Source organism: Ostrea edulis, chromosome 7 (genome assembly GCF_947568905.1).
Source record: "Ostrea edulis chromosome 7, xbOstEdul1.1, whole genome shotgun sequence".
Classification (NCBI taxonomy): Eukaryota; Metazoa; Mollusca; class Bivalvia; order Ostreida; family Ostreidae; genus Ostrea; species Ostrea edulis.
This window is the reverse complement of record NC_079170.1, coordinates 45,013,212-45,037,349: the sequence shown is the minus strand read 5'-3', so window position 1 is coordinate 45,037,349 and position 24,138 is coordinate 45,013,212. Positions and strand designations below refer to the sequence as shown.

The 24,138-nt window shown below is 34.5% G+C and overlaps 1 protein-coding gene across 2 annotated transcripts; it reads right to left on the bottom strand.

Annotated features, from left to right (window-relative positions):
- Positions 1 to 683: 683 nt before the first annotated feature.
- On the bottom strand, positions 684 to 18,152 carry LOC130048183 (uncharacterized). 2 transcript variants are annotated; one of them, XM_056144538.1, is made up of 12 exons: positions 17,844 to 18,152; positions 17,416 to 17,604; positions 17,121 to 17,327; positions 11,437 to 11,619; positions 10,789 to 10,980; positions 10,354 to 10,602; positions 5,077 to 6,533; positions 1,988 to 3,118; positions 1,780 to 1,896; positions 1,588 to 1,690; positions 1,279 to 1,468; positions 684 to 1,112 (listed from the first exon to the last, which is right to left on the bottom strand). In XM_056144538.1, the coding sequence occupies exons 8-12, from the start codon at positions 2,304 to 2,306 to the stop codon at positions 855 to 857; spliced, it is 987 nt and encodes a 328-aa protein (XP_056000513.1). In that variant the 5' UTR covers positions 2,307 to 3,118; positions 5,077 to 6,533; positions 10,354 to 10,602; positions 10,789 to 10,980; positions 11,437 to 11,619; positions 17,121 to 17,327; positions 17,416 to 17,604; positions 17,844 to 18,152; the 3' UTR covers positions 684 to 854. The 2 variants fall into 2 exon arrangements, 1 of the variants encoding a protein (XP_056000513.1); XR_008797025.1 differs by lacking the exons at positions 684 to 1,112; positions 1,279 to 1,468; positions 1,588 to 1,690; positions 1,780 to 1,896 and having other exon boundaries at positions 2,639 to 3,118.
- Between the last annotated feature and the right edge of the window lie 5,986 nt (positions 18,153 to 24,138).

The following is a 24,138-nucleotide window of genomic DNA, read 5'->3' as shown; positions in this document are numbered from 1 at the left end:
AGATTTAGGGGCTTCACCGTTAGCCATAACTCATATCCATAATTGTTGGGAGGTACACGATTACAAAGAAGCGTAGAATTTCAATAAATGGTAGCTAAAGAGCCAAATTCACTTACTCAACAAGTGAGATTTGAAAAGCTAAATATTTTACAAAGTAGTAAAACATATTAATATACTGCGACGTTCCTTTTCGGAAGTATATAACTAAAGAAATTATGGATCGAATTGGGTAATTCATAAATCTCATAAATACTATAAAGAATACAAAATTGACAGCGAGGCAAGAACGAACCCCTGGAACACCAGAGATGGGAGGAAATGGCAATAGGTAGGATCAGCAAGCATCCCCTGTTGACATGTCACACCCGCCGTGAACCTTATAGTTAATGAAGTGAACAGAGTAATCTTTAGTCAGACTGGATATGTAAAGAAATATATATGATTTAGTTTTGACTAATATACTGCCCCCTGCTCTGTATCACCTGCATGTGGTGTTAATATACTGATTCGACACGCAAGAGATTGATCTTTTGCTGTTGAAAGTTAATATATTTTGCATATTAGGTGGCAAATAGGAAAATGTGGAAAAAAAAAATAAAATCGCGTCTTGAACATTATACTATGGCTTGATATATTCACTATCACATGAGCTGTTCCAAGCAAAAAAACCCCTTAAGTCAAAATTTTTGAAAATTATTTTTTTAATGCTAAATTGAAGTAAACACTATAGACATCATTCCTGGGAAATATAATTGTAATGTTGAGTGCTGTTAAAATTTTATAGGTCATCAAACACAATAATGTATGAACACGTTTGACGTCAATTTATTTCTGCATATGGCGCAACGTCAAAATCACTCCTCTGGAGCAGGACAGGTCTGGTCTTGTGCAGATGGTCTAACAAGATCTCTGACAAAGTGATAAAGATATCTTTGTCTCTCCTCTGTAAGACCACCAGGAATTAGCTGGGCTGGTACATCATTCACTGATGAAAATGGTGCTCCATTCATCAAAAGCAGAACTCTGGTTTCTTCCGAGTCAGCACGGCGTTTCACAAATACGTGTCCTGGAGCTTCAGCACTAAATCTAAACTGTTGATACTGTTGGATTCCCTGTAAAATATATCATGAATGGATTATATATGCCTTAAAATTAAAAGTAATACATTTTCGATGATGAAGAAATCACTTTTAACAATTATGTGATAAAAAAAGAGAGAATATAGCTATATTTTATGTTCCTTTTTATTTCTATATTCTGATTAAATCAGCAATGTACCTTGATTGCTTTAAATCGTACAGATAAATATTCCTTCCAATTCCTACAGACCCAAGCATCATCTGAGAAGCAGACAGCTTTGTTGGACTTAGATGACAGCTCTATGACTCTAGCAATATCACCTTTTGTGTCGCAGTCCGTTCTTCTGTAGAGCTTCTTTATCTGGCCAAAACCAGCATCCACCAGGCATCTTTAAATATTGAAAAAGCAATAAATACTTGTACACGAATGCGCATGCCTGTAAAATAATTAAATGTAGAATTTTGTCTTAAAGTTTGTTCATTCATTATAATATGAATAGTATTTTACCTTGTGTGACCGGGTATTTGAAGCATGAAGCTGATGTTCCTGTGCAAGCCTACCAGGAATCTCCAACAAAAATATCCTAGGACAAATCTGTTCTTGTTTTGGCCTGTTTCAATATACAAAAGCTTAACTTCTGTGCATCCTTTTAGAAACAACAAACCCATACTAGTATCTGATGTATAACTATTTAATTACCTCCGCAGTTGTCTGCATGAAGGCAGCAATCAATCTCACCCAGTCCATGTGTCTGAAGAGCGTGGTGCACCATCGAAATAACTGAAATTGGTCCATGAGCTAAGGAACCATCTGTACCTACAAAATATGGAAGTAGTAATACATCATTAATACTCAAAATAATTGAATTCATCATAGAATGTATATTGATCAAATATTTATGTATTACCAATTGTTTCATCTTCATCCATCATGTAGTTCAGTTGCATGGATAGTCCATCAAGCCTTACACCAAAGAGGTGGATTTTCCTTCGGGTTGTAAAGTATAGCTGTCCAATTTGCCTTGCATGGTGGGGTAGAATAAGCGAATGGGCAAAATCAAAAGTATAATGCATTTTCTTTAAACTGGAAGATTGTTGTGGAATTGGCCCAAGTGGACAGCCATACCCTACTAGTTCTTCCTTTGATGCCTCAACACACATCTTGTATACCTCTCTTTCTCGTCTTGCTTCCTCAACATGAAGTAGGTATGCTCTTGTAGCTTCCATTTTTTCCTCTTCTTATCGTGCATCTTCCACCTTCTTTCTATGAGTCTCGCACTTTAAGCAAACGTCATCTTTTGGAGTGCTGATTTTGATGTGAGGACAAAGTTTCTTCCAAAGATCGTAAAAAACTGATAAACCCACGAATTTATCATGTGATGCTGCTTTGTATAGCTCATAAACATGTTTCTTTGAGTGTGAAGCTGGCAGGTATGTTGGTGGATCCTCATCTCTTCCTCGTGGTGCAGCAGGTTGTGGAAGCCCGTAGTCATCTGCATAAGTAGTAATAAAGGTTTTTACTCGTTTATATTATTCAAAATCAAAAGCATTTGGGGCTCTTTTTCCAGTATTTCCATGAATGCAGGGTGTGATGCCATTGTTCAAAACATGTTTCGCAATGTTCTTCAGCATGTCCTCACCAAGATCATAATGATTCGAAAAGCAGCGATACAAATTTCAGATACATTGAAACAATAACAAAATCGATGTCTCTTGATTTCATGTTGACTCTTTGTTGCTGTAGATCCGTTAACCTTGAGAACTCCCATGATATAGATATCCTTTTCACACTTGGAAAGTTCTCTTACATTCTGGATATGTTCTACTACAGTCTTTCTGTCTAACCTTTCAACACATTTTTTGGCGCATGCACATCCTGATGTTAGCTTCTCGATATCCTTTTCTGGTAGACTAGAGACCTCTTGAGCTACTGCTATGTCATTACTGGTATCTAAGTCACTGTCAGTTGAATCTGGGTTTTCTTCATCTAAATTGAGGGGTGCGACATGATTTGTTGTTTCTAGTAACCTGTTCAATTCCTGTAACGATGAAGTACAGGGAAGAGCGTCAAGTTTTATTCTATCATGATCACACATTTCATTTGTTATGATTCAATTTAAAAACAAAAATACATATATACTAAATATATTTCATTAAACAATTCCAAAACATCAGCAATGTTTGATATCTCTAAACTCGGAAATTCTTTCTTCATAATAAAATTCGGCGTTTATATAAAATTATGAGTAGAATTATAATAGTGTTCTTAGTACTGGGTAATTATCTTCAGGGTATTTAGCTCATTCGTAAAACGGTAAACCCGGCCCATTTTATTTAAACTACATTTCCTTACTTTTCTATATTTTTAAAATTAGAACTTAGTTGTAATACTGCTATAACTTAATAAAAAGTTTGGATACCATAGTAGAATTGCTTTTGATTTTCATTTAATATATGTATTTAAAGTATGACGAACAGACAATACTAGGGGGACATATGCTCATATTTTTAAAGTTCATCTGGCTGAGGATCAAAGAACCTTACAATCACCTTTAATTGATTTGAAGTTTTAAAAAAAATATTCTACTTTTGTGCAAAACTTTAACCAGTATATAAAATTGAAATCCAAAAAGACTCCCAACTGTACGTGGCACTGCTATTAAACAGTAAAATAAATCATGAGGGTGGTTATGATTAACATTTTTTTTTCTTTTCTAGAAAGGAATTGTCTAATAGATCTGTTCAATGTTGCACTCTGTGAAATATTGTATAAGTATATGAAAAAGAAAATTGTAATAATAAAGCTTGAATGTTGAAAAATGTTTTGGTTGACAATGGAATAAATAAAACGCATACACTTTTTTTTTCATCATTATTTACATGTACAAAAAACAAAATTAATATCATTTAAATTCAATATCAAAATACATTCTAAAACAGAGCTTATTTTAGCAATGAGGCTAGTAGGATGTAAAACAAATATCCCAATCTAAACAATGCTTTACGTATTTTGTTCTCCTACAGCGCGACATACATTTTTTCTCCGGCGTCAGATGACAACAAACTTTCCGATCTGAACAGATTTAAATTTGCATGCGCTTTTCACAGTAAATACATAGTAACAGCCTCATGGATTATTTAATTAGAATTGGAAACATGGGATATTCTACTTGGAGAAACAGAAATAACAACAATTTCAGGATGAAAACCCGGCTATTTGAGAATGAAATCCATCGTACAGAACAACACACTGCTATATAGGTGTGCTGTAAAGTAATGATTAACCTGCATCTTGTTGATAAGTGAGAAACTATAGTTTACCTCATGTTATTATTCTAAATGTTATCAATATTATACAAGAAGAAACAAAAAATGGAAATTTCGAATATAAGGTTTTATACCGACAGGTTTTTATAATGTATGGAGAGCATCGGGTGGCATACTTAACGAGATTAACGCACGCCGATTTTGTTGATGTTTTAAGTTGTTTAAATGTACTGTATTTTCCGTTTTTCATTTGTGCATACATATTTTCCCGTAAAAGAACACATTAGATAACTTTACCTCAAACTCGTCCATTTTATTATAATATTGCGTTGTTTTCACTCGCCGTCACATGTAGTCTGCGAGGATTTTCTTCCGTGAAAAATGACGTCGCGTAAATGCATTGTGATGTAAAATTTATGTGAACGTCATAAGGGGGTTTTTTGCTTGGAACGGCTGATATATCAATATTCATAAGAGAACATTCTGGTCCATACATTCATGTAGTATATGAATTTGCTTTTTTATTATCACATGTACGATTGATTGATTAATATAATAATGCCAAAAATCATGTGCAAAATAAATCTACATAAGTTTATTTTTTTGAAAATAGTATTCTGTACATGTGGAATGCTGGCGAATATAACGTATGTTTAATTACAGTAGCTGTACAAGTTGTTTTGGGAATACGGTTATTTTCTGAGACATATAAAAATATCATATGAGGTACCTCTCCTTGCATTACAGAGTGCAGAATAAAAAAAATCCAAGCCATCATTGCAATATTGTATCCAGTCAATCTTGTGTTGTAATGGCAGGGTCGTGAGTTTGGATCTCGTCTGCTCCTAACACGAGATCTGAAAAGATAACGACTGTTACTTTGCCGAACTATTTACATTCGAAATGGAAATCGTGAATCATTTAGATGAAACTTGAGACACGGTATATATATATTGACATGATTATACAATCCATACAATGGATTAACTGTAATCATCTTTAAAAAGGTTATTACCTACTATTATACAAAAATGTAGAATTATTGTTTTTATATGGTATGATGTTAGATATTTTTGAGTATCATATAGTGTAATATCTTATCCTTTAGGTTACTAAAATAGAAAACAGGTTATTTATATTTTTTCCAAAACATGAAGTATTTGTAGAAAATGATTACATACCTTCTTTCTAGGATTCTTACCGTTGTTTTAAGTCAGGAAATTGCAGGCAAAAATAGCGCGGTGCATTTTTTATTACACATTTTGGAAAACATGCGCATCATTAGGAAACAGCACATTGTAGATATCATGATAAGTCAAAGATATATAAAACTATGGAATACTACTAGTACACACTCGACATGTATAATATTCATACGTATGTATCCGAACGTCACTCTAGTATTTCCTCCTAACTCAACTCTGAACATCTTTGGATATGGTGACAAAAAATCGTCTGGATAGATGAGGGGAGCCAGCATTTGAGGAATCCCAGAAACGGGAGGACGAGAATTGTGCGGTCGGTATGCATTTAAAAGAAAATACTACAAACTCTAGAAACTTGAAAATAAACACATTTGTTTTCAATCCAAACCCTGATGAGACTGGACATCTAACATGTATGATAATTCGAATCAGGCATTGAAGTAAACCATGTGATACTTTCTGAGTATTAAAGTTGTGAAATCAATTATCAAAATAGCTGAAATATAAAATATGAAATTTTGAAACCTATCATTAGAAATGTTCTACTTCTTAGTTCTATGAAAATGTTAAAGCGCTAAATCTAACCGCAACATTTTATTTTTCAAGAATTTGGACCATGATAAAACAATGAAAAACATTGAAAATGAGACTTTATACAATATGATTGACTCATATGGACATGTATCCAATATCTGTTGCGGCAAAATAAAACCAAGTAATAGTTTTGAAATATATTTCTTCATACTCCTTAAAATAGAAATCTTACTGTAATTGTTGAATTCGTTTTCCTTCGTACTCTCACTGGTACAGTTATCTTTTATGCCAAAACAATCGTCACTAGAGCAAATCTCGCTACATCTGTATCGACATGTCATTGTGTGCAAATGTTGATGCGCTGCACAGTACATACACACGTGAATGTCATGGTTACACGTGACACAAGGCGATCCACATATATTTGGTGTAAAACCAGAATGAAATTCTGAAACAACGTTTCAAATAAACATGTACACACATTAGTCTAAAATACAGTGTATTCTATAATATCCCAGCAACATTGTTGTCTTTTTCTGGAGGACCGTTATGCGATAAGAAGGCAATTCATACACATAATATGATAATCACGATATTGAATACACGTGTATAATTGTTGAAGATCATTAGTGTATCAGGATCGTTCAATTCAGCATTATATGTGTTTAATTCTGTTACAACAGTCCCCTCCCCAGTATTTGTGTCTAGAAGCAGTTCTGGAAACTTTAGAAGGGAAACAAAGTCAATTCACCGGGAGAACTAATGTCCAGCATTAACTTTCCTGTTCGTGAAATGTACAGATCTGATGGTGAACTTCACGTATATAACTATTCTCTTTTTCTCTGAATCTATAATCTGAACGTTCTTGACGAAGAGCTTCCTGTTTATGAATTAAGCTATGACGTATTCCAAAACAGTCTGAGTTTACAACTGTCAGGTGTTTAAAGGTTACGAGTAAAGCAAAAGCGTGTTACATAAGTCGATTACCATTTGACTAAATAACGCAAACTATCCCACATTGTTCCGTTTAAAAGCAACTCTATTGTTCGATTGTTCAAAGCTGGATGCATTACTTTGACGCCCATTCTTGTTTTAGGTATTCTTGGAAGAAATCCGTTTTGTTCAATATGTGAAACAATTTTTTTTAAAGAACTTGGATCCGATGCCATAAACTAAAATGAATGATCCTTTGCAAATTTCTTGATTCTAAAAGTCCTAAACTTTCTTTCCTTTCCATATGTTTTGCTACAGAATCCAGCACATAAAATTTGATCCATAATAAACATGTTTTTCTCCTTTCTTGATAGTTAATTGGGGGTCAAGATGGAATTCGTACTTCCTTTAAACTTTACATTACCTAGACAGTTTTAACCACACATGCAATATTTTGAAACTGAGTTTGAAACATTTGAGTCATTTTCGTTACTCTCGAACTAGAATGACGATTTGTCATTGGAAAAAACCTATGTCACGTGATTGCCGTCTAACTATAGCGTCTGGACTTTAACTTAAATTGTATTTCTTTCTGATACACACAAAACATTTATTAAGTTTGCTACCAGTTATGCAATTCAAATAGTAATGAATTCCTTCTCCATCGAGAACCCGAAATAGCTAACAATAGATCTGATTTGATATTTAGCGGGGTTATTCAACAGAAATTGTGTAACTGACAAGTACAAATAAAAAAACTGCAGAAGAATAAAAATGGCTCTCTGTTGCCTGCCCATGAATGCTTTTCGACGTATTATGACAATAGACACCCGACCTGTGTATTGTATTTATTTTTACATTATCATGTAGAATTCCCCTATATCCGTACAGACACAGGACTATGAGAATCATCTTTCAGTATCCGAAGCATACAACACTAAATATTATCTGACATGTCATTAGCTTACTGAAGCCTGTTTTGTATTTTTGCATTGTCAAATTCACGTCTTCATAGGATGCATTTTACTCCAATTCGTAGTATTCTATTGGCAATTGTTTTAAATATGTAGGGATAGAAGGAATGATTCAGAAATGTTTTTTCCAGGAGAAATGGCAGGTACAAATCAGCATGGTAAATCATGTAGAGTCAAAGCTTTTTCATTATGGATTCTCCGGAGTATACCGTAGAAGTACTTGACAATCTGAAATTAACTTGTCAATCTTGAAATTAGCATCAGTAATGGTGGCTTGTGTGCAATTGAAAACAAAAATCAACTTATTGAAACTAGTGATTGATTGGTTTTATATTATTTAACGTTTCGCCCGAGAATCTTTCACTCTTGTGGATACGTCACCATTGCCGGTGAAATATAACAACATTCAGGCATATGCTCAGTGCTTACGGCCTTTGATCAGGGATGGATTTGTTTTGTGCCACACCTGTGACACTGGATCTCAGAGTTTGCAATCTGAACCGCCCTTTTTTAGTAGTCGCCTCTTACGATAAAGAACAGTGATCAATCTTATAACTCCTATAAAAAATGAAAAATTAAGAGTTTCAGAAACACGGCCCATGTATATACCAGAGGTGGGGTCTGATGCCCAGTAGGAGTAAGTATTTTCTTTCGACTGGTCACACCCTCCGTGAGCCTTATTTCTTGATTGACTAAACGGAGTAATCCGTAGTCAAATCAGTGTGCAAAGAATGGCCTAACAATCGGTATGAAATACGTCAGACAGCACTTAACACAACGGCAGGACGTATTGGCAAACAAGATCATTATAACGATCATAGATTTGCAGAATGATGATTTTAAACCAGACTGTTTAAACCCCTTTAGCATCAACTTGTTTGTCAGTAGCCTGCCTTGATTTTACAATTTATCATACGCAACATAACCTCATGCGTATTGAATCACCTTTGTGACATAAACACCATACGTAAATGATAATGAATATTGTTACATAAATATGGAAAGTTGACGACGGAGGACCTGAATGAATAACGTTTGTTATAATGTTGAGTTGTTAGTTTGCCGTTATCATCTATGTTCAATAAAATATCAAAGTACAAAGAAGATGTGGATGACTCTGGTGTCTTTTATTTCAAGTTCTCGCGGATAATAAATAAAATGTCGTCGGTATACGTAAATTTCGAGTTGAAGTCAACAGCAGGAGATGTTTAAGTTTTCATGTAGAAGCTTATGAATGAATTATCCCTCATCAGAATATATTAACAGGCCAGCTAACAAAGAAGCACAAGGGAATTCCAACAGACTGTTGGAAAAACTGAATACCACAAACTACGGAGATATTGTCAACGAGGAGCTCAAGCATCGTTGTAATATCATCTTCAGAGTACCTGTGCGTTGAGACAGAGTGGCATTTTAGAAAGTAATTTTTTGAATGACTGATCACTAGATATGGATATTTCCTTTTTTGTTGAAGAAGCAACTGTCTTTAATGTCAAGAAGTTTAGCCTTTAAGTTATCATGAGGAATGGTCGTGTAAAATGATGAAAAATCGTTTTCGATTAACATTTACATAAACTTTTTGGAATGTTTAGAACACTTCTGGTATATGTTGTAACATAATACATTTAAAGTTTCAGCTGTTAATAGTTTTGTGAGTAGGAAAGATAGTAAGACCTTTGTGCATGTAGGATATTTACAGGGTCAAGACATGTATCTTTGTAAGGATTTTTGTGAAGTTTAGGAACCCAGTATAGGTACAGTAACTGAAATCCATTTGTCCCATGGACTGGAATATTAAATGTGTTTAAAACTGAAGCATACTTTTGAAGAAGTTCTACCTTGAACACAAGGCAATTTAAGTGGTAGTAATGATCCTTACACACAAAGATAATATTGCTACAAGCTTTGTCAGCTGGAACCAAATCATATCCCTCATTTAACCTAGTTAATTCTTTTATCACTTCTAGTTTACTAAACACATTAGATGGTAGGCACTTTTGTTTTGATTTGTCTTATCCTTGTTTTTCACATTCATCTTATACGTACGACAAACAAGTGGTACCGAGGAATGATCTAACCCGAATCCCCACAGAAGAAGGAAAAAAAAACAACAAGTAGTGGGTGTGGAATTCAAGGAAAAATTAACCTAATAAGTGATAGGATGTCAGTATGCTACGATATCTGAGTCAATAATTCCATGAAAATGCAAAACCAAAATAACAAGGGTAAATTGAGTACATGCATCGATCGGGGATACTGAAGAAAATTTTGAACGTGCTGCAAAAATTTAAACTCAAATAAAAGTAAGCAGAGGATCGATGTCTTAGATGGTGTTAGATTATGAGATTAGATTGTATGTACCTTTTAATGTTGAATATGTAGTGATTTCATGCGAACAATCCATTCCATAGTAACCCTCTATACAGCTCTGACATGTCCCTGATGTCTGGTCACACACATCGTTGAGACAATTTGTTGGACATTGGTGCTGGCAGAAGTCACCATAGAACGGTCCATGACATTGGTTACAGACACCTGTTATAGGACTACAGGACACACACTGTGTTCTGCATTTAGCGCAGTTTGGTCCATAGCGATCTGCAGGACATACTGAAAAACAAGTAAACGAAATTTAGTTTGGGAATTTCGATTTGCATTTTGAAAATTAAACTTTCGTTGAAATGATACTATGCTCTATCCATTGTATCAACTGAATGTTTTAGTTTCTCCAAAAAAAAAGTAAAAGTAGTACTACATGAATTGATATTGATTCATTTTCTTAACTCCGTTATTTACTTATAGGGTACACTTCAAATAGCCTCAATGGTCCGTCATCGGTCCTTTTTATAATAATTGTATCCCCCTTCATTTCTTTGTAACATTCCAATGCTGTATTCTGTTGTTTTATTCCATGGAGACTGAAATTCTGACACATTGTTGATGAACTCGTTATTGCGTCATCTTCTTTAACGTGTACTTCATAATTTCCTGATAAAAAATAATGAGACAACATAATTATTCAATATGAAATAACACATTCTCTATACATATTTTAGAAGTTCAAACATACATTTTTCACCGATGTAAATGGCTGAAACATTGCCAAAACGTCGTAAAACTCAATCAATCTTTGATGTTTTATACATTAGATATTTTACATGAATAAAGTTTTATACTCCAGAAAATCAATTTCTTTGAAATAAAGTTTAATTTCATATATGAGTTGATCAATAAAAGATATGGGTCCCGACTATTATAATACCCAAAATGTACAGTTTATTCTTAAGAAAAAATATTCTGATTAATTAATGCCATGTCTTGCAATATCTCAAAAATTCGATATAACCTAGTTAAAATGGTGTATTTCAATTTTGAATGCAAAATTATACTTTACATATTTAACTGATGGCTACTACTTGACTTTTTCGCTTATCTTAAATATACCTCCCCTGGTCGATATAAGAATCCACTTAATCACATAGTTTCTGTCCAATTTTAGGAACCAAGACGCCTGGACCTGTTCTGGTGATTGGTAAAACGTGTCCATGTCGTTATCTAAAGCATTGGAAAATCCATTCGAAGATTCCGTAAAATTCAGTTGCACTGATCGATTAATACCAGAAAGTCCTAGTAAAGAAATTTAAAAAAAAACCCATTATTATTGTAATCTAATCATAACAAATGTTGAACAATAAATGTGGAAAGTATTACATTTGACACATTATAAATATTTACCTTGTAAAATGGTAAGAAATTGAAAATAAATGAAAAGTTTAATGAAAGATTAATTTTGGCAATTTGCAACTGTAACATGACGTAGCAAAGCTAATATGAGAGTTTTTATTTACTACCAGAACGCTGTTTTATTCTAAATTTACACACAACAGTCACGTGATTTTGAAGGTTTGATGGACTTCGATACTTCCAATGAAAATGACACAGGTACAAATATTTGTAGATGTAGTTATCAAACACGATATAATATGCGTCGATGGCTTTAGGCCTTTGCTCAGGAGTGACAGAACGCGGTCATCGTCGCAATAATTTTGCAGAAAAAGAGGATGGTGTGATAAATTCACGAAATTCGTGGCCGGAAGCTGCGAATGCAGAGTCGAACTTTGATCAGTGGATCGACGAATAGTGAACTCTAATGTTAATTTTTCAACGCTTTTAAAGGGATATAGTACTTGACAAAAAGAAAGAATTTCATGAAAACCTAACTACCCCCAACTCCACCCGACTACTCTTTTATACCGATCATCCGTAATGCTAAATACCCTTCCAAGCCCCTAAAAGGAATGAATATATGGCAGATAGTAAGTTGTTCCATTTCCGGAAACAAAAAAGGGGCCCAAAAAGAGTAGACCAGCTAAGCTCTATCGATCTACCGGGGCACCACAGGGTAAACTTTTATAAACGTTGAATAACACAATTGGTCTTTTGCTCCCTTCTTTGAAATATTCATGTTTCAATGGAGAGAACAATGATTTCAGCAATATGTATACTAGATATAACCGTGCGTTCAAGGTAAATGTCCCCTGGTCGTCGGCTGGTAATGTGTGGAGAAGCAGTTACATTGCAAGTTCACATAATGTAGCCAGTTCTACATTTCGAAGAGAGGCACATGTACCCGTTGTTGAAAGTATTGTTTAAGCCCATGTACATTCAACGTGTACAAATCTGTTATGTTCGCTCAGAATCGCCTTGCAAGAAATTGGGAATTTATAGGGCTAGCAAAATATAAAGCATGCATAGATTTCGGGTAAATCAGTATTCCAACAGAAACCCGAACGTACACCCCAAAATATTTTAATAATACAGGGATATTTTTGAAGTTCAACCGACCTTTTGTTCATGTTGTCGTTACCATTCATTATTCATATACTTATTTTGCTATTATACATATGTGGTTTGTTTCTTTTTCGATTTAACGTCCTATTCGAGATTTTCTTCATTTATGTCAAGGAGTGACCAGTGTAGATGAAGTGCCCGAAATTTTCACGTTTGCATCGTGTTCAGGGATGAGGCAGTCAGGTATCGATAACTTGTTAACACCTACATTTACTTTGTACTTTTGCTTTCAAGTTATACTCGAAAGACCAAGGCTTTCACTTCTCATGTTGGACGCTTTATGAATGAGGAATTAAACGTCAGGTTTGATGCAATACCAGACTCGAGAATCGAATCCGGTCACCAGGTTGTGAAACTAGCTGCATAAAACTAGACAACCTCGACTTCTAATTTTCATATATATTTCCATGATAATTGCTCATCAATCACAAAACCAACAGAAGAAGTAGTTAATTCCACTTTGAATTGTCATTGATATGAAAGTGTACCATTTCGTGACGTCTCAATTGAATAAAACGTTATAATGCATGAATAATTCACTGTTTTAATGTAACTTTAAAAATAGACATTACATATGTTTCAAGCTTTTTAAATGTTTGCTATCTCCAGATACAGTCCCTGAAACGTTCTACTTTACCATTTTCCGTTCGTTCACCGTTCGCTCACCGTGAGTTCACTGTTCAAAAAGCGTTCAGCGTGCGCTCACCGTTCGTTTATCGTTCAGTCTTTTCATTGTCATTCGAAGCACCAAAGTGAAAGGACGGATCTTGATAGCTCACCGTTCAAGTGGGAAAGAAGAACGTTTCAGGGACTGTACATAAATTTTGTATACTATATACACATGACTTGGTATAATTACAGTCCCTGAAACGTTCTTCCTTCCCACTTGAACGGTGAGTGAACGGTGAACGCACGGTGAGCGAATGGTGAACAAACGCAGAGCGAACGGTGAACGAACGCAGAGCGAACGGTGAACGAACGCAGAGCGAACGGTGAACGCAATTTGGTGAACGGTGAGCGAACGCAGAGCGGAAAGTGAATGGTGAACGAACGCTGAGTGCACGCTGAACGCAAAATGATCTATTTACTCGGAATGTTTCGGATTTTTCCCTGGGATTTTTACTTATTTCATAATCATGTAATAAAATACATTTACATTTATATTTCATCAATTAATGAAAAATTAAATAAACCGGAATCGTGATACAGCATATTTTACAGTTCTGGATATATTCAGTGTGATATATTTTTGTACAAATACCGAGTATACATGTATATATTTCATGAAATTATCGCAAATTGTAGATTAATACACGCAACAGTCATACACAAACAAAAGCCAATTTCGTATGTACATTGTGTATACCATTACACGTACAGATACATTTAATGCATGGGTATAATATATAAACAATGCATGTGAAAAGGAAAACACTATAGTGTACATGTGTAGTGACATCCAGAATTAACAGATGTTCATGTATGGCTTCAAACTTTGTTTGGGATACCTGTAATTAACAAACACCCCCGACAGGAGTCAAGATAGATGCAGTGAACAACACCTCAACACTTCTAACAGTATTAAATATTCCTTCTTACATTTTGTGTCATTCATTTGTCGCAGCTACATCGACCCGAGAAAATAATCAGTACAAAACTTTCTATTTTCATTATTGATGTGACCATAGATTGCAGTTAGATCGTGCGATATTTGTATATATTTGATGAAGATAAAACTGTTTATTATACTGAACTACCCGTAGAATGTTTAAAGGCTAATGCAGAAACGTACCAGATAAACAATTACATCTTTGCATTAAGGACAAATGTTACAAAAGTTTCAAATTTGGCAAGAGTAGTAAATATCAGTTTATTTACAATGTCTTTCATAAATATAGGCGTGGAAATAGCTATATTAGTTTGACATCCTGACAGGTACATACGTTACAATGTACATTATGTAGCATCGTTTGTTTGTTTTTATTTTTCAAAGTAGGGGGTGGGGTGACTTGTTTAAAACTCTTGTCAAGCAATGCAAAATAATTATGATAATGTGTGCCCGAACTTGTAAATGCTAAATCGTAAACACAGGGGAAGATGTTTTCATTACCTGAAACTGCCTGATTTTTTGTACTTGGATTAAATTCATAACGACAAGTTCTTATATTCGTCTCTCATTTAGAATTGTTTTTAACAAAAGCTCAAATGAACCTTTCGGCATTCACAGTGGATAATCCTGACATTTTGTACTTCAAAATTAAATTTCTGATATAGTAAGAAAGTATCCTTTCACTCTTACGCACACGTTCAATTTTCAATTTCGCCTTGCTATCAAGATTGGTCCTTTCACTTTGGTGTTCCGAATGACAATGAAAAGACTGAACGATGAACGAACGGTGAGCGCACGCTGAACGCAAAACTGTGAACGGAAAGCGCACGCTGAACGCACGCTGAACAAACGGTGTACGCATGCTGAACGCACGGTGAGCGAACAGTGAACGAACGGTGAGCAAACGGTGAACGAACGGTGAGCGAACGGAAAATGGTAAAGTAGAACGTTCCAGGGGCTGTACAAAATACCATAAATACGCTATACGCTATCATTAAACTTCTTTAGAAATGCTGTTTTTTAAGGCATCATTGGAATATTAATCTAGAATTTAATAATATAAGTTTGCATTTTACTTTCTACTTTTTGCATTAATGTATGTCGTAGCTCATGATTGAAATAAGAGTTTACTTCAAATTGTTATGAGTTTTATATACAAAAAGATTTTATATAGAATGTACCTCAATGAAACTGCCAAGTATGTTTAAATTCCATTATCATTACTGTGAACGCAAACATGATTATCGTAGTAAACATTTAAAAACGTTTTCGTACTTTGTATTGTCGAGGTAGACAATCATCTCAATATCTTATTTTTTATGGTATTTTAGGAGAGTTTTTAACAGGATTTTACGATTTTCATCAGCCTCGTTTAAAGTTAACACTTTGCTTTGTGTTAGTTATAACAATCTAATCTAAAAATACTACCTATCATTAGGTTAAGTGCTGTCTGGTGTGTTTCATACCAATCGTTGGGCCGTTTTCTACATGTTGATTGTATGTACGGATTTCAAGATGTTTTAGAACATAATACGTTTGATAATGAGTTTTTACTGAATGATACAATTACTGATGCTGAAATACATCAAGCTGTGAAATTGTTAAAATCAAAGAAAGGTTCTGAAATGGATGAAATTTTGAATGAGTATATCATAACCTCGATAAAACTGTTTTTACAAATTTACGTTAGCTTATTCAACACAGTGTTAGACACGGGAATTTTGCTCGAGGCATGGATGATTGTAAATATCATACAAATCTATAAGAATAAAGGTAGCAAACATGATCCGAACAATTATAGACCTATTACCCTTTCACGTTGTATGGGAAAACTTTTCACTTCAATTTTGTATGCCAAAATCAATCTCATAACTTCTAAGATCAATACAAAATAGATAGTTGTTCAAACACGGACCCCTGGACACAGCAGAGGTGGGATGAAGTGTCTAGGAGGAGTAAGCATTCCCTGTCGACCGGTCACACCCGCCATGAGCCCTATATCCTGATCAGGTAAACGGAGTTATCCGTAGTCAAAACCAGTGTGCCAAGAACGGCCTAACAATCGACATAAAGCACGTCAGACAGCATTTGACCCAATGATAGGTTGTATTGACGAACTAAATCGTTATAACGACCATAGAATCTGCGAAAGCTGACTTCAATCAAAACGATTATCTCATTAATGGTGTGTGCAGTGGTCCTACTCTTAATTTTGTATTCTATTTATGGGATTATGGGATTTATTACTGTTATCGTCACTTCTTTTATTGATCTTCAATATCCTTACCAGCTTTTATTAACATTGTATTTGAAAATACATATATATCTTCCTATCCAATATTAAAAAAAGCAACACACCCAAATATTTGATGCTTACTCCCCCTAGGTACCTTATCCCACCTCTAGTATGCCCAGCGATCCGTGTTTACCCAACTCTCTATTTTGTATTCTTTATAGGAATTATGAGATTTATTATTGTTCGTTATCTTCACCTTTCATTTACCTAATAAAAAATCATGGCACTTTGATACATTACTGGGAATTGTTTGATATTTTGCATAGCTATAGAATTACAGTAAATTTGAAGACATACAGTTAACGGAATAAAGGTATTTGCTTTACATGTTAATCAGCTGTGTAAGTATGAATGGAACAAAGTATATACTACCTATTGGTTTTAATTCAAACACTTTGATTGCTCCATTTTCTGTCCGAGTTATCCTGATTCTATTTCCTTTCTTGTAGGCAGCAATGTGATATTTACATGTAACCAGCTGCTGAAACGGTGTAGGTTTCATGTCTCCAGATTGTGTGAGATCCGTACACTTCACAGGCGAAACACCCCCAATTAGTTCTACATATATACTGTAGGTTCCTATCGAGAGAAGAAATATCATCAATGGAAAACCCAAGGTGGTAAAATTCTAGCAAATAACATATCAATGTGCATCAACGTTTCATACCAGCACCAATGGAAAGAAAGATCCAATCAATTCTATAAATATCGTCGAAATCAAGAGACCAGGACTGATTAACTCCATCATTAGTTAGAGAGAAGGTCTCCATGTCGTCATCACAACCAAGACTGGCGTGAAAAGAACCATTAGTTGATATCTGCTGAGACTGTGTACAAACTGTATATGTCCATGTTTCTAAAGAATAAGGAAATAGTTTGAAATACTTATATTGCGATAAGATGTGTACGGTAAATGTCCTTATTTCCCTCACCTCGGTATATTCAGTCAATAGAATATAATGTGAACATAGAATTACAAGATTAAAATTCTAAGTAATCAGGAAAATATATTTTCAAACCAAAGTTTAGATGTGATATAAAATTAATGTCATTCATCGAATATGAATTTACTAAATTGTGATAGAATATGCTTACCTGGAATTTTAATTGAAACTATTGGAAGAACTGCATGAAAATATTTCATCAATATGATGTAGTGTTGATTAAAATTCATAATTTCCGTTGACAATCATAAAGAACGGATAAATCGTGGTTGTGAGAAAATCCGTCTGAGAGAACTCATTAAGGATCTGGTACTAAGCATAATCACTCTCAGTTTTCAACGACCTTTGTTGATACTTCCGTCCGCCTTTCTTTACCTAAGTGACAGGAAAATATGTTGTTTGTTCGTACTACTCTGTGAAAGATACTAATATCGTGTGATATACGATGTTGACATTTTATAGATATGAATACGGAATATGATCAGAAACTTTATCATACACTTTTGGAATGTTAAGATATAAAACTTCACTGCAAATTGAAGGGCAGCGAATATAAACGAAACCCCATGTATTATTGGAATTTATCAAATTTACGTGAATTTCTCTTTGGGTCTGTAAACAATGCGACCACCGCGGTGTGTTCGCCTCGCATGTGGGATGGCGGGGTTCGAATCCCCGCCGCAACATACCAAAGTCGTTAAAGTAGGTAGAGACAGTTCGATCACCAAACACTCATCATCAGGTGTGAATGTCACGGGTCCTCGGATATGACCTTAGATACGAATATCCTGTGTCACAGTAGGTGTGGCACACTAACGAACCCTCACTACTCAATGCCCGTAAGCGACGAGCATAGACCTAAATTTGAAGCCCTTCACCGGTCTTGATGACATATGAGTGGAACATTCTCGATAGGAACGTTAAACAATATACAATCAACCAATCAACAATCTAAACAATCATTTAACATTATAGAGAAAAGGGCGGGTGACTGCATTTTTGCTTAAATTAATATGGACTTAAAACCCAGTAAAAAGTTATTTGAAGACGATGTAATTGTAAATATAAAAGGTGAGATAATGAACAGTGATCAATCTCTTAACTCGTATAAGCAATGCAAAATAGAAACTTGGACAACATGGACCCCTGGGCACTCCAGAAGTGGGATCAGGTGCCTAGGAGGAGTAAGCATCCCCTGTCGACTGGTCACATTCGCCGTGAGCCCTATATCCTGATCAGCTAAACGGAGTTTATGTACACAATCATGGTCTTCTAGTTTGTTTTTTTTTAAAGTCAGATGGTTGTCGCAGATTTAAGACAGTTAAAAGTTTCGAAAACAAATTGAATATATATTTGAATTTTGCATGGATTTTGGTTTTGAAAACAAATACATACATTTATTTACGATTTTTATTACAAAGTTGAAGCTGATTATAGTCTACAAAATATGTCCGTTTAAGGGTCGGTAAGTGTGTGTTCTATTTGAAGCTGTACCTGTCAGTATGTGGATAAACACGAGGAAATTCGTTATTTTCACCAATTTGGATGCCTCCTTATTTGTTTTTACAATAATTTTAAAAGCTAACTTAGGACCTCTTTATTTCGGAAAATCCATCGACGGTTTTGGATGTTGGACATTTTCCAATGTTGAATTTTTTCCTGTTTGAAATATTACAGACATATACTGCATACAAGATATAGCAATTCAGTTTTGCATTGCGCCTCTTCACACGATGTTTTGAATTTGTTATGCAATATGGAATACACATAAAAATGGCAATATAAAATTTCTGAAAATGTTTGACTGAATGGCGAATACTTTCTGCTTCTGTTAAATATTCTCCTTATCAAGGTGGTATTGTAGATTCATAAAGTTTAAATCAAGTATTTAGCATTTAATCTCTGTGGGAAGTTTGACACCATTTTGTGAATTTTTGTGAGGGAAACTGCCTGTTTAAGGTAGAAATTCTTATGAATGAAAAACATCATCCTGCGAAGTAGGAATACGGTTAATTTTGATATCAACTTTTCTGTGTAATATACTTTTCCAAATGGAGATCAAAAATCTGTCCAAAATATTTTCATGAAATTGACCAATTCTGTGATTTTAAAATTGTTTCCCTTTTGATAGCTTGTTGTCCAAAGACATTTTGTCCTCTGGATACATCAAACTGGGTTGATTCTTTCTGCATTCCTTCTCAAGGTTTCGACCCCTTGCAACATGTCAATATCATATGTTATACATTGTGTATCTATTTTGTGTTGCTTACGGGATTTATGATAATTATCACTGCTCGCTATCTTCACCTTTCATGACTAGTTTTTCTGTAATGGAATGGTCAGTGGGTTTACAACCAGTACCATGACTCCACATTAGTGAAAATGTATTACATGCAAACTCCGTTTACCTGATCAGGATATGGGGCTCACGGCGGGTGTGACCGGTCAACAGGGGGTGCTTACTCCTCCTAGGCACCTGATCCCACCTCTGGTGTGTCCAGGGGTCCGTGTTTGCCCAACTATCTATTTTGTGTTGCTTGTAGGAGTTATGAGATTGATCACTGTTCGTTATCTTCACCTTGCATGCATGTAAATGAAAGATTTCACCTACTTTCATCTTTTATCCCTTCATAGATAAATGGTTGGATATAATGTAGCAACGAAATTGGTATGCCATATTTTGACAATTAAAGACATACTTCTGAATTTGTCTGTTTCAAAGTATCTAAATGTATTACATTTCTTGGAAAGTTATGCATTGTTTCAAAATGATATTTAGTGGGATTGTTAAATGTTGTTTTCATAGTCAGTCAATTTCATGCATAATGCATGAACCTGAAATGATACAGAGGGTTAGAGAGTGGGTTGGGGGATCGTTGAATAAATCAAGCCAGTTTAACTTAATGTGAATCCAGATTGATATTTCCCTAAAAAGTATCATTCTTGTAAGATTTAGGGGCTTCACCGTTAGCCATAACTCATCTCCATAATTGTTGGGAGGTACGCGATTACAAAGAATTGTAGAATTTCAATACATGGTAACTAAAGAGCCAAATTCACTTATTTAATAAGTGAGACTTGAAAACCTAAATATTTTACAAACTAGTAAAACATATTAATATACTGCAACATTCCTTTTCTGAATCATATAACCAAAGAAATTATGGATCGAATTGGGCAATTAAGATTAAATCAAATTTGTCAATTCCGATATCTGAAGTTTGAGAAATATGTATGAAAAAGTAAAGATGAGGGAAAATGATAAATCTCATAAATATTATAAAGAATACAAAATTGACAGTGGGGCAAGAACGAGCCCCTGGAACACCAGAGATGGGATCAAATGACAATAGGTACAATGTAGGATGATCAAGCATCCCCTGTTAACCGGTCACACCCGCCGTGAACCTTATATCTAATCAAGTGAAAGGAGCAATCTGTAATCAGACTTGATATGTAAAGAAATATATATGATTTAGTTTTGACTAACATACTGCCCCCATACTCTATATCACCTGCCTATGGTGTTCATATACCTCAACTGATTCGACACGCAAGATATTGATCTCTTGCTGTTGAAAGTTAATATATTTAGCATATTAGGTGGCTAATAGGAAAATGGAAAAAAAAATCGCGTCTTGAACATTATACTCTGGCTTGAGATATTCATTATCATATATCAATATTCATAAGAGAACATTCTGGTCTATACATTCAGGTAGTATATGATTTCATTCTTTTATTATCACATGTACGATGATCAGGTGATCAGTGTGACAGAAACTCTTGTCAGTTCTACAATATAATAATGTCAAAAATCATGTGCAAAATAAATGTAAATAAGTTTATTGTTTGAAAATAGTATCCTGTACATGTGGAACGCTGCAGAATATAATGCATGTTTGATTACAGTAGTTATAAAAGTTGTTTTAGGAATACGGTTATTTTCTGAGACATATAAAAAGATAATATGACGTACTTGTTCTTGCATTACAGAGTGCAGAATAAAAAAAAACCATCCAAGCCACCATTGCAATATTGTATCCAGTCAATCTTGAGTCGTAATGGCAGGGTCGTGAGTTTGAATCTCGTCTGTTCCTAACACGAGATGTAAAAAGGTAACGACTGTTCCTTTGCCGAACTATTTACATTCGAAATGAAAATCGTGAATCTTTTAGATGAGACTTGAAACACGGTAGATATATTGACATGATCATACAATTCATACAATGAATTAAATGTAATCATCTTTAAAAAGATTATTACCTATTATTATACAAAAATATAGAATTATTGTTTTTATATGGTACGATGTTAGATATTTTGGAGTATCGTATAGTGTAATATCTTATCCTTTAGATTACAAAAATAGAAAACAGGCTATTTATACTTTTTTCCAAAACATGAAGTATTTGTAGAAAATGATTACATACCTTCTTTCTAGGATTCTTACCGTTGTTTTAAGTCAGAAAATTGCAGGCAAAAATAGCACGGTGCATTTTGTATTACACATTTTGTAAAAAAAAAAAAAATGCGCATCAATAGGAAACAGCACAATGTAGATATCATGATAAGTCAAAGATATATAAAACTATAGAATACTACTGGTATACACTCGACATGTATCATATTCATACGTATATATCCGAACGTCATTGTATTACTTCCTCCTAACTCAACTCTGAACATCTTTGGATATGGTGACAAAAATCCTCTGGATAGATGAGAGGAACCAGCATTTGAGGAATCCCAGATACGAGAGGACCGAAATTGTGCGGCCTGTATACATTTAAAAGTAAATACTGCAAACTATAGAAACTTGAAAATAAACATTTTTTTTCCCAATCCAAACCATGATGCAACTGGACATCTTACATATCTGAGAGTTCGAACCGGGCATTGAATTGAACCTTGTGACACTTTCTGAGTATTAAAGTTGTGTAATCAATTATCGAAATAGCTGAAAATATATAATATGAAATTTTGAAACCCATCATTAGACATTTTCTACTTTTAAGTCCTATGAAAATGCTATAGCGCTAAATCTAACTGCAACATTTTATTTTTCAAGAATTTGGACCATGGCAAAACAAGGAAAGCCATTGAAAATGAGGCTCTATACAATATGATTGACTCGTATTGACATGTATCGATATACAATCCCAACTAAAAAAAAAACAAGTAATGATTTTTAGATATATTTCTTCATACTCTTTAAAATAGAAATCTTACTGTAATTGTTGAATTCGTTTTCCTTCGTAATGTCGCTGGTACAGTTATCTTCGATGCCAAAACAATCGTCACTAGAGCAAATCTCGCTACATCTGTATCGACATGTCATTGTGTGTAAATGTTGATACGCTGTACAGTACATACACACGTGAATGTCATGGTTACACGTGACACAAGGCGATCCACATATGTTTGGTGTAGAACCAGAATGGAATTCTGAAACAACGTTTCAAATATACATGTACACACATTAGTTTAAAATACAGAGTATTCCATAATATCCCAGCAACATTGTCGATAAAGTGGTCGCTTCACGATTTGAAAGTTCCTCGTTCGATTCTCCATCCTGATGGTCGAGTCAAAACCCTAGAGATCTAAAATTGGTAGTGACTGTTCCTTTACCTAGACATTCAGTTATGTGATAAGAAGGCAATACATTCACAGAAAATGATAATCACGATATTGAATGTACATGTATAATTGTTGAAGATAAATAGTATAGCAGGATCGTTCAATTCAACATTACATGTGTTTAATTCTCTTACAACAGACCCCTCCCCAGTATTGGTGTCTACAAGCAGTTCTGGAAACTTCAGAGGGGAAACAAAGTAAATTCACCGGGAGAATCAATGTCTAGCATAAACTTCCCTATTTGTCAAATGTAATGGTCTGATGTTGAACTTCACGTATAGAATGTAAAACTCATACGGTACCAATTTTGATGCACCAGATGCGCATTTCGACAAATAATGTCTCTTTATTGATGCTCAACCGAAATGTTTGAAATCCGAAATAACAATGAAGTTTTAGAGCTATATTAGGGAAAACAAAGTACCACGAATAAGAACTATGCGTGAGGGAGATAATCCTTAATTTTGAAATGAATTTCTAAATTTTATAACAGCAATTAAATATGTGTCCGTATTTTCAAGCTAGTAACGAAGCTCTTTTCTGAATCTAGAATATGCATCGTTCTTGACGAGGAGCTTCCTGTTTATAAATTAAGCAATGAAGTATTTCAAAACAGTCTGAGTTTACAACTTTCAGGTGTTTAAAGATTACCAGTAAACCAAAAGCGTGTTACATAAGTCGATTACCATTTGGCTAAATAACCCAAACTCTCCCACATTGTTCCGTTTAAAAACAAATGTATTGTTCGGTTGTTCAAAGCTGGAGGCATTACTTGGACGCCCATTCTTGTTTTAGGTATTCTT

Bases quoted from the DNA above. Each gene is read 5' to 3' on its own strand.
- LOC130048183 (XM_056144538.1), bottom strand. From the start codon at position 2,306: ATGGAAGCTACAAGAGCATACCTACTTCATGTTGAGGAAGCAAGACGA. The intron at 1,691-1,779 runs GTAATTAAATAG...ATATTGAAACAG, and splicing joins TCATGCAGACAACTGCGGAG to GCCAAAACAAGAACAGATTT. The intron at 1,113-1,278 runs GTACATTGCTGA...TATATTTTACAG, and splicing joins TACGATTTAAAGCAATCAAG to GGAATCCAACAGTATCAACA.